Source organism: Cynoglossus semilaevis, chromosome 13 (genome assembly GCF_000523025.1).
Source record: "Cynoglossus semilaevis isolate Cse_v1.0 chromosome 13, Cse_v1.0, whole genome shotgun sequence".
NCBI lineage: Eukaryota > Metazoa > Chordata > Actinopteri > Pleuronectiformes > Cynoglossidae > Cynoglossus > Cynoglossus semilaevis.
This window is the reverse complement of record NC_024319.1, coordinates 18,128,148-18,140,357: the sequence shown is the minus strand read 5'-3', so window position 1 is coordinate 18,140,357 and position 12,210 is coordinate 18,128,148. Positions and strand designations below refer to the sequence as shown.

Genomic DNA, 12,210 nt, shown 5'->3' with positions numbered 1-12,210 from the left:
TGCTGAACCAAAATTCAAAAGCAGTGTCTGATTTTCATTGGTCATTTGGAGGTGAGAAAAAGGAAGAGAGTGAAGACAGAGCAGAACAAGTGGTGGAAATTTAAAAAAGAGACATGTTGTGAAGACTTCAGGAAGGAAGTAGGGGCAGTTCTGGGCTGTGTTGAAGAATTCCCAGATGTTAGGGAGGCTACAGCTGCAGTGATTAGGGTGACAGGTAGGAAGGTGCTAGGTATGTCCTCTGGGCAGAGAAAGGAGGACAAAGATACCTGGTGGTGGAATGATGAGATCCAGGAGAGTGTGCAGAGAAAGAGATTAGCGAAGAAGAGATGGGACAGTGACAGAACAGAAGAGAACAGACTGGAGTACAAAGAGAGGACAAGGGAGGTGAAGAGGGAAGTGGCCAAGGCCAAACAAAAGGCATATGAGGAGTTGTATGAGAGTTTGGAAACAAAGGAAGGAGAAAAGGAGTTGTATAGATTGGCGAGACAGAGAAATCAAGCTGGGAAGGATGTGCAGCAGGTGAGGTTGATTAAGGACAGAGAGGGGAATGTGATCACAAGTGAGGAAAGTGTGCTGAGAAGATGGAAGGAATACTTTGAGGAGTTGTTGAATAAGGAAAATGAAAGGGAAAGTAGAAACGAGGAACCACAAACTATTAGGAAGAAGGTAGGTCAGATTAGAAAGGACGAAGTAAGAAAAGCCCTGAAGAGGATGAAGAGTGGAAAGTCAGTTACCTGACATACCAGTGGAAGTATGGAAGTGCTTAGGAGAAGTGGCGGTAGATTTCCTGACTAGGTTGTTTAACAGAATTTTAGAGACAGACAAGATGCCTGAGGAGTGGAAGAAAAATGTTCTGGTGCCAATTGATAAAAAGGGTGATGTACAGAGATGTAACAACGACAGAGGAATAAAGTTGATGAACCATACAATGAAGATTTGGGAAAGAATAGTTGCCAGGAAGCCAGGATGAGGCAGGAAGTGGAGATTTGTGAACAACAGTATGGTTTCATGCCTAGGAAGAGTACCACAGATGCAATATTTGCCTTGAGGATGTTGATGGAGAAGTACAGGGAAGGTCAGAAGGAGCTGCATTGTGTATTTGTAGATCTAGAAAAGGCATATGACAAAGTGCCAAGGGAGGAATTGTGGTTTTGTATGAGGAAGTCAGGAGTGGCAGAGAAGTATGTTAGTTTGGTGCAGGACATGTATGAGAATAGTACAACAGTAGTGAGGTGTGCTGTTGGGAGGACAGAAGACTTCAAGGTGGAGGTGGGACTACATCAAGGATTGGCCCTGAGCCCCTTCTTGTTTGCTTTGTTGATGGACAAATTGACAGATGAGGTCAGACAGGAGTCCCCATGGACTTTGTTGTTTGCAGATGACATTGTGATCTGTAGTTAGAGTTGGCAGCAGCTAGAAGAGAACCTAGAGAGGGAGAGGTTTGCACTAGAAAGAAGAGGAATGAAAGTCAGTCGTAGCAAGACAGAGTAAGGCCAAAAGGAAGGCCAAAGAGGAGATATATGGATGCAGCGAGGGAGGACATGCAGTTACTGCAATTGTGTTTCAATAAAAGTTTTTCAGAGCACTGAGGTGCCTGACTGGTCTGTTGCATTAAACTATTTTTAGTGCACATCATTTTGTGAACCCCAGACATTGCGTTATTGGGTTTTAATATGAGAGAAGATGAAAAATTCTTATTACAGATATTACATAATTATGCTAATCGGCCAATATTCTAGAACATCCTAATGATTACTTTTGGTAATTCCAAGGTATTTCAGTTACCATTTTTGGTTTTCTCAGAGGGGTACTAACTATTTAAACCCTGTGTGTATATATATATGAAAATTAGTCGATACCTTTATATATAGATCTATATTTTTATATAATGCCGACACATTAGGGCTGTCAAAATTAACATGTTAACCATAATAATTAATAATTTCAGAAATCAGATTAAAACTTTTAACACCTTTTAACATGTGAATGACAGGTTTCCTATATAATATAATATTAAAGCAAGTATCTTTGCTTTAATAGACAATTTTCATGCTAGGATTCAACTTCAGACAAGACAACAAACATGTTTTAGTACAGCCTCACGAAGGTAATAAGTAAGTCAACTGCCAAAATGTGTTGCGGATGGTGGACCAAATAATAATAAATAAAATAATATTGTTGAGGACAACGGCTTCACTGTTTTAAGTATAACTATATGCATTCTAGAGGCCAGTGTAAGATGCACAAGAATAAGTTGTAGCTTTAGCATATTTTTCCTGACATTTTTGCATTTTAATTAGTCAGCAATATACTGAATTTAGTATATTTAGAAATGTTGATTTATCTCGATTAATTAAAAAAAAGTATCCTATTTGTCCCAGTAGTGGGGTAATTTACAGTATTTGCAACTGACACAGGCTGCCACCGGAGGCACCAATAAGGAATAATCATTATTTAGCCACAGCTGGAGCCTAATGAATCAGATAAACAATGTGTTGTTTGACAGCCAAAACGTTTGCAATATATCAAAATGAACAGTACTTTGCACATTTCTAACAACACTTACCCAGAACAATGAGTTCGGTGTAGTCTTCACCATTTCCTGAAAGATCTTCGGGGGACACTACAGAGCAGACATAGACACCACTGTCCCCCCATGCTGTTTGTGCAATATGTAGATCTGCATCTGTAAGAAATATAACATGTACAGGTTTATCTTACACATATTTCCTACAATGTCTGTGGTGAAGAAGGGTTAGTAATTTGTCCAGCAAATGGCCTATGTTATTCCCGTCTGTCTTGCTGACAGACCAAACAAAATGCTTTAATCACAACAGGACATGAGGCATTAGCCATGTTGCAACAAGCTAGCTTCGCATGTAGCACTTTGGTGTGAATGCATGAGGGCAGCTTGAAGTGGTCGAGCCCAAATCTACTGAGCTGTCAGCATACTGGTGCGTACTGAACCAAGACCACTGGGTTTAACGGTTCAATACAGATGTATTGTTACACACCTATTATATACTACTATCTAGGTCTGCAGAAAATGACATGTACCTACAGTCCGAGACAACCATCGAACAGGTGGGAGGACAGTGTCAGAGACATGCTGCTGCAACCATCCGCATTTGCCGCAAATCGAGCTGGCAACATTTCAAAGCTGAGTAAATAACTTTTCTTTGGATATTTTGTCCAACTATTATAGTGGTGCACTTCAGTGACTTGGCATGAATGTGTTAGATATATATATATATATATAAATATATATATATATATATATAAAATCTAACACGTCATGCCGTTCAGGAAATTAATCTTTGAATATATATATACAGAAAGTCTGAATATATATACAAAAAGTCTGAATATATATAAAAAAAATCCTGAATATATATACAAAATTCCTGAATATATATACAAAAAATTGAAACCCTTTGACCACATATACTGTATTATTTCTATGCGAGACAAGCAGCTTTGATGTAATCGTCTTTATTTATTCACTCTCCGCTGCTTCCCCTTTTCTGTCTCTGTTTTTTTTTTTACGGACCATGCTTGACTCACAACGCAGAAGAAAGAATAAACAATCCGGTACAGAACAACACATTTTCCGCGAGTCAACAAGGAACCTGTGAACAAATCAATATTTTAAAGACAACACAGTACACTACGTCATATGACAGCTATCAAACAAAATATCTTTAAATAAAAGTTAATATAAATCACTCTTTGCATTACTGTTGCGTGTGAGCTCTTAACAAAAAAACTAAAAATGTATTTACCAAAATTTTAAATCAACCTTGTAGGCTGATATTACTAAGTGTTACGATTAGGTGAGAAAAAAATGTGACTTTTCCAAAATTTTTGGGGTGAACTTTTGGGGTGAAATGTTTCCAAAACTTTTCAAGGCCTGGAGAACCAAAATGTACAAACCCTGTATTTAATAATGAGTAATGCTATAATAATGGTTGCCCAGCCTTAGTTGTCTTCTTTCCTTTCACCACACAAATTGCTGAAGGGAAAGCTCATAGTGAGCAACAAGTTAATTAATTCACACACCACTCCAACAATAACCCAAGATGAATTTCAAAGTGCACATAAACAAGTAACAACTCAACTCACTGTTTATGATGCTCATCTTGCGTCCTACGTACTCCTTCCCAAAAGAAACAGCACCGCCTTGTTTTGAGGCAACAGATCGCACAGACCTTTGAGAGTCAGAGCACTCAATGTTGGGGTCATAGCTTGGGTTGCTCTGGGCAATGCTCTCTGTGCTGCCAGGATTCATTGCAGCCTTAATTGGGTCCTGGCAATAAGATTTGTATTTCCATGTAACAATGGGTGGCTTAGTTGAGGATGTGTCGTAGTTACAGGTGAGTTTGACTGGTTGGAAGAGAATTACAATGTGTCTCTTGGGGGTACATTGCACCTGGATGGGCATGGTGAAATCTAGAAAGAAAAGAAAATCCTCCATGAGATTTGTATAAAACAATATACACATATACACTATATACATACATATATATGTACACTATAAGCATTTTCATATAGATAATTATACATATAAATATATAAACAGAGAAAGAGCAGAGAAGTATAAAGCCTCTAAAACACTTCATTTATTGCTTTAAATTAATAATGCTTTAAACCTTTAGACAAAACATGAGGCTTGTTCACAGATTCACTCATTTTTTTTATTCACTCACATTTATATGAGAACATAATGCAGAAGTGGGCTTATTTTTTGGCCCAAACAGTTGAGTTAGCTGGTAACATCACCTTCTACCATACCTAATCTGTATCCGTATATTTAGTTTGCTTAGCTGGTAACATCACCTTCTACCATAGCTAATCTGTATCCGTATATTCTAGATTGAACACAAGAGTATAAATCCAATTATTTTTAGACACCAAATTTGTTTACAATTTAAAGCGTTAAGCGGTATTTTGGGTGGTCCCATCCCCCACGCATATTGTTTATGACGCTTGACGATTGTTGGTGAGTGATTTGTGGTTTTTTAAGTTACTAAGAGGTTCTGCGTATACAGTTTGGAAGACTGTTCAGAAAGCAATCCCCTTCATCTTGAAGTAGCGCCAACCTGTCAGATGAACACGTTATGTTTTAACTTTTTTGTGAACAGTCCACTTCCTGTTAGAACAAAACAGACTTACTGTATCTATACTTGTCAATACACATATACAGCGTTTTAGAAGCAGACACTATAATATAATACAAAACAACGTTGTTGTTTTTTTTTAACCAAACATTATTTATGGGCCTTTTAGTTACACGAAGGGTCTAAACTATATACCTTATGCTCACTCACCAGCCTAATCATAAAAGGCGCCCCTCCCTAAATTGACTGAACTTACCTGTTGCTGCTAAAACGACGATGATTAACGTCCAAAACGTTTTATATTCCTTATCACCCAACATGACTGCACCCATTCAACATTCAACTATCAACACACAGAGAATCCCCCGTAAGTACGTAAAAAATGACCGCCAGCTAGGTCGTTTTGTTTTTTGTTTTCAACTCAGGTAACCCCACCTCTATTCAATATGGCGATCCCGAGTTGTCGGACAAGAAAGTGCCAAAGATGTGCTCGAAGGTAAGTTCAAAAGTTGCGAATCTGAGTTGATGTAACTGTTTTTATTTCGAAACCACACGATATAGAACCTGGTCATGATAGCCCTAGTATTAATATTGAACACTTAATAATTGTTTAATTTACATTACTATTATGTCTCTATACGAAGAAAATGACAGTTAAGCTTCTTTTTTTTTCAGCAATCACTTGGTACGACCCAAACCTGCTGGGTTTTTATGGACTGTCTGCGTTTGGTGGCGAGTTCACGGTTGCGCAGTAGTAACTCTTACGTCATGCCTCTGGGATATGGAAACGAACTGAAAGGGCTACGAAACACGCTATTACACCTACCCATAGCATCTCGAGTACTATATTTACGGTCTTCACTGAGACTGTAGAGTTTGATTAAACATTATTTTGCAACCTGATGAGTTTGATTAAACATTATTTTGCAACCTTTGTTTGTGTTTGCAAATATTAGCGAGGAAAAAACTATGTGTTATAGACAGAAATAGTTTCAAGAATTGATATATTGATATATAATGATGTTTCATCAACATCAATGCAATTTTATTTTGAATTAAATTTAATCATACTAGCTAATTATACTGTAAGATGGCAAAAAAAAGTGCTGTAAACTCTGTTGTGGACGTTAATTTTCACACAACTATATCAAGATCAGGTTGAGGAATAGTTAATAAATGAACAGAGAGTTAATAGAGTATTGAGCCACCTTCTCTGTTAAGTGAGGGTTTCATTAAATTGACTGTATTGATTGATGATGGCTACAGGAGTTAGGAAACAACAACTCTTTAAACTAAATTTCTGCAAATCATGAATAGTTTCTATAGATATAGTTATTAATTTATTCAGGCACCACTGAAGGCCTAGGTGACAAATGCACCGTACACCGCTGATTAGTGGTGGGCCGTCAGGGCCAGCAAGGTCTTTTCTGCTGGCCTAACATAAATCATGATCATAAGTTGATAAAAGTTCATTTAATTTTTTATTTACTTTTCCTAAATACATAAAGAATACTTCATATTCTTCATATTATCTTCTGAAGGCCTCTGGCAGATTTCGTACAGCCTGGCAACAGCTAGCTGAATTCTGATTGTATAAAAACTTAAACCTAAAATCAACAACACTGGAAGGAGCCTAACGTGAGGCTTGCTTTTTTATTCCACAATGTCCGAAGGAGGGCAAAAACGTGGATTTGGGAACTTAAATTTCTTGACTAAGGCAGCAATGAGACACTAAAGCACGGCTGGACACTTGCAAGCTACAGTGCTTCTAAAAACTTTTGGGGACACCCGAGTGCACAGCTCAACAAACAGGTGCGAAAGGGATTTATTGTTGGAACTGAAGCGCACAGATAAACTGTACAACCAAGTCATTGAGGTCTTCTTGAGGAAAGAAAGGAGAATGGATTTTGTGTTGAAATAAGTGTTTAGGAGGACAGCTGTTTTGGTGAGTACAAACATTTTATTTATTTACTTAAATTATATTATGAGCACGTCCCGCCACTGCTGCTGAGTAGAAATAATTGTCCAAACTATGAGTGTATTTCAACATACTGTGCATTATGGGATATTATTTGAACATATTAAATCCATATGTAATTCAAATCAAACATTAATACTTAGCCAAATATAAATGTTAATCGCACACACTTACTTACCACCTTTAATCTAGGATAATATATGTGTGAGCCAATCAGAGGTAGAGATGGCATTAGCCAGAGGTGTGGACTCGAGTCGCATGACTTGGACTCGAGTCAGACTCGAGTCATCAATTTGATGACTTTAGACTCGACTTGACAAAATGTAAAGAGACTTGCAACTCCACTTGGACTTTAACATCAATGACTCGTGACTTCACTTGGACTTGGGCCCTTTGACTAGACAAGACTTGATAATGCCTCCAAAACCCAAGTACTATATTACTGTTTTATTTAAAAGGACTCAAACGGACTCGAAACAGAAACGGCAGGACTTGGGACTTGACTTGGCGCTTTTCAGTCTTGACTTGGACTCGACTCGGACTTTGCCTGTCTTGACTTGAGACTTGACTCGGACTTGAGGGCAAAGACTTGAGACTTACTTGTGACTTGCAAAGCAATGACTTGGTCCCACCTTTGGCATTAGCACACACATGAGACTTACTTGTGACTTGCAAAGCAATGAAACAACCACACACAATCAAAAAACAAAAGAAAACACATGACTTTTTGACTTACGTACTTTGAAACTCTTGGAAACAGGTGAGCCATTTAAATGGAAAGGAAAGTGAACTATTTGTCATTGTGACACGGCACACCATTGCACACAACGAAATGTGACCTCTGCTTTTAACCCATCACCAAAGTGAACAGTGGGCAGCTTTAAGCACCCAGGGAGCAGTGTGTGGGGATGGAGTGATCATAGTTCACAAATGTGCGGTGCAGTGCACATTTTGTGTTTGGTGCTCCCGGTCCAGCATGCGCACTTGCAAACCAGCTTTAATACCAGACATGTTTGATGCACCGTCAAAGAATTGTTTGCAATGGCAGTAAGAATCTCATTCAGCAGCTGAAACATTGCATTTGCTGAGGTTGCTGATTTTCTCATGAAATCCAACAAAATCTGGATCCAGATTTTCAGCTACAACACAAAAACAAATTGACACCTGCTCTCTGACCGAAACTTCAGCGGTTTCATCTATTATCACAGAATCAGAATGATTTCTTCAATCAATGTTATTAGTACGTCAGCCATAATTTATTTAATCTCTTTTAAAATATCATGTGAGTGCCACTTGTTCTCTTTACGTGCAAGCCACGACCGTAACCCCCGTGATATCATTTGCACGTAAATGCAGTAACTGAGTCAAGTTGATTCTTCATCCGTGCGTCCTCGGATGTCCAAACCCCGATATGAAAGATATTGGACTGAGGATAGAATAGCCAACAAGGCTGTTGGCTTTCATCTGACATCTGCTTGTGTTTACTGGTGGAAATTGATGCGGCGACATTTACGCCTGCATTAGTAGCAGCAACAGTGCTAACTGCAAATATATGCAGATTTGACTTTTCAGTCAGAGTTGGAAATCTCTCCAGTGCTTTGGCCCAGCTGGAATAACCATCCTGTGCGAAAGCTAGCAAAGTCTCTATGTCATGTGTTGTGAATGGTAGAGGAGCCTCCATGTTTTTGGCTGCAGTGCAAACCTCACAAAATACATTGTTCTTTGCAGCATCATAGGCTATCCGTGGGTATTTGTCTTTCCAGCTAGCTTGAAGCCTGACCTTTTTTTCTGCCTCTCTTCCGTATCACCACTACAGATGTCTTTAGTCGTTGACAACGGTACTAGAGGTGGGTACGGTGGATGTTTTTGGTAGGCCTATAAATTTGTCCATTTTGTTGGCTAAATCAATCAAGTTTTTGGGTGTAGCGGTGTGCTGTGTCACAATAACAAGTAGTTCACTTTCCTTGTGTGCTTATGCATGCAGGACAGGTACAGTAAAACAGTGATTGGAATGTTATCTAAGGGTTGGGGGATGCCAAATCGCACTGCAAGGGCGCTCGAGACAAAGGATTTTCTCAGTTTGACCTAATCCCAATACCTTACAACAATTACATTACATTACAAGCTCACTGAAATCCTGATGATTCACAAGGGGATGTGTGGATTCAAATAAGGATGTTAGAAAAGATGGAGTGATAGAGCATGCAACAACCTTTTTTTTTAAAAGCCACAGTTAAATAGTTAAATAAAACATTGTTTGTGAAGAAGGACAAACTTTAACTAAATAGTTCCTAAATATAGTGTTTGCATTAAAAATGTATTGAAAGTCTCTTTTCTAAATGTTTACATAATCTTAAATTAAGAAGTTGTTGTTTTAACCTGGTTTTTGATTGTTCTGAGTGGATTTACACAGTAAGGGTCGAACAACGATATGAGGTTTGATTATTATTCAAAATGATTACTTTTTTTTTTAGCTTTTAAATCAGAAGGTATCTGATTGTTTCAACAGAAATGTAAAGGGAATTCTGAAGTATTTTCATCCTGTTTATAAACAAACACCAAATCCAAATTTGTAAGTGAGGGAAGAGATACTTCATATTAACCTTGTCCGATGCTTTTCTGCATCTAAATAGACTATTAAGGTGTTGAAGTTATACATGTTAGAGTAGTTCAAATTATCAAATTAATTAGTCTGTGTGTTGTTGGCTACTATCAGCAAAACCTGTCTGATCTGGATGTATTATATGAGGGCAATATTTTCAAGCTTTCTGGTCAAGAGTTAGATTATTTCTAAATATTGGTCGGTCGCTAGATGGCAGTGTTTAGTCGTTATTAGGTTTAGAGTCGGCAGATGATGTATTTCTGTTTATGATTTTGTAAAAAAGTGAGTGGAATTATTGACCATGCAGCTTTGTAAATACAGCTTTGTCTTTTGTAGGGACACTTTGGTGGTGCTTTCAAATNGTGCTTTCAAATTTATTCTGGATATGGATTCTCATATTCTCGTGATAGGCAATCCCTTGCCATAGTTTGTTCTTCATTTAAGGGTGATCTGTAGTCCAAAATCATCTGCCACCACCTTACCTCTCCTCTTTTACATCAACCATCTCCATGTCCTCTTCTACAAAATCCACAGGGGTCTTCCTGTTCTCTTCTTGCCCGCAAACTCCATCACCTACATCCATTGTCCGATATATTCACTATCTCTCCTGAGCACTTGTCCAAACCAACTCAAGTTTAACTTTTACTTCAAACTGCTCAAGCTTAAATGTCTCTCTGATCTGCTAATTTCTAATCCTGTCCATCCGGGACAGGATTAGAAAAAAATCTCAGACAAAAATCTCAGGCCTTTTATTTCTGCCACCCCCACCTAAGCCTTTTGTCAATTAGACAGAGCCACTGCCTCTAAATCAAACATCATAGCAGATCTCACCACTGTCTTGTAAAACTTTTATTACAACATTGCTGCTATTCTTTTGTCAAAAATCTCCACCGGTACTTGTTTATATCTAATGCTCTCTCCCTTGGTACCCTTCCACTTCGTCTATCTTGGTCCAAAATTCCTTGTTAATTTCTCCTTAAGTCCCTACTCTTTGACTTCTACACTCCTGTCTGCCCTCTTCTCTTCCTCAGTAGTCTTTAACCAACCCCATGTTGCATTGTTGGCGTATTTAGGTTCCGAAATAACGGCACCAAAGATCATTTGTCCACACCAGAGACAATAAAATATTAGGAGACACCCCAGAGGCATACAGCCACCCCCATCCTACCCTGATCTTCTATCAGTGTACAACCCAGTAGTACACAGACATCAGTTGTGACACACTAAAAATCTGGTCTGAAGAGACCATGCATTCAATGCATTTTTTAATTACACCAAGCAATGAACAATATTTGTAACTTGAATAAATAATAATCAATTGCAGAAACATTTATTAATATGTTATGGAGTAGGTACATCTATACAGTCTACAGACAACCGACCCTTCGAGGGGAACCCCTCCTCCACCTCCAGCTCTTCCTCTCTATCCAGGGCTCCAATACCAGTCCCACCAAGGACCGGAGGCTCTGCCACTGGCCCCGTGGAGGTTGGTCTCTTTGGATGAGGATGTTTCTGATAGTGATTTTTTAGAACTGTCTCAGAAAAGAAGCTCTCCAAAATTGTTTTTACTTGAAGGAAAATAAGTGAAAAAAAGTAGTGGTTGGGAATAAATTTTAGGGTTCATTTATGGACTCACCGAGTGACCTCCCACAAGTCAGACTAGCCAGAGATGTCTTTACAAACTCTTTAACATCAAGCAGTTTCTACAGCAAATGATGGGGTTCAGAGTTCGAACAGAAGATTTTTTTCCTGAAATTGTTTATTGAGTCAGCTCTGATAAAAAAAAAAACTGGTCAACCTGACAGAGACATTCTGACAGATCAAGTAATCTTCCAGTTAAAGAAACTGATTCTGAAGGCAAAAAAGAAGTAAATTAATTGGGTTTAAATCAAATATTGTTTTCTCTCTTCTGTTACATTTTTGCTGTTTTCTTTTTTCTTCTCTCTCTCTCTCTCTCTCGATGTGTGATTTTAAAATTGGCACTTTGAACTTAAATGGCACTAGAGACAATGTGAAGAGAGCAGCTTTTTTTTAAATCGATGGAACTGAAAATAATTGACGTACTGTTAATTCAAGAAACTCACAGTGATGAGAGTGACTGGAAAAATCAGGTGTAGTGGTAACATCATCCTGAGCCTGATCTAGCTATAGTGGCAGAGTGGCGATTGTGTTTTCCGGGAGCATCTTGTGAAGCCCAGAAAATAATAAAAGAATGTAATGAATGTAAGAATGTAAATGATGAGTATTTGTCTTTTAGTACGTGATTTCAACTACACCGAAAATCCTGTTTTAGACAGAAACCACCTTGAACCTCATCCTGTGTTATCAAGCAGGTTCAAGCAAATGAGGCAAGAACATGAACTGTCAGATGTGTGGAGCAGTGATGTGTCGTTCGCGAGTGATTCGTTCAAAATGAACGAATCTTTCATATGAGTCGTGATTCCCGAGTCATATGAAAGATTCGTGACTCGTGACTACCGAGTCATATTAAATATTTATTCATATTGAACTCA

At 38.3% G+C, this 12,210-nt stretch overlaps 1 protein-coding gene across 1 annotated transcript in view; it reads right to left on the bottom strand.

Annotated features, from left to right (window-relative positions):
- lsr (lipolysis stimulated lipoprotein receptor) overlaps nt 1–5,771 on the bottom strand; it is a 28,216-nt gene extending 22,445 nt beyond the window's left edge. The window contains exons 1-3 of the mRNA XM_025061549.1: nt 5,374–5,771; nt 4,123–4,449; nt 2,567–2,686 (exon numbers count right to left, since the gene is read on the bottom strand). Coding sequence (XP_024917317.1) covers nt 2,567–2,686; nt 4,123–4,449; nt 5,374–5,449 — 523 coding nt within the window. The 5' untranslated portion in view covers nt 5,450–5,771. The remainder of the gene's footprint in view (nt 1–2,566; nt 2,687–4,122; nt 4,450–5,373) is intronic.
- Between the last annotated feature and the right edge of the window lie 6,439 nt (nt 5,772–12,210).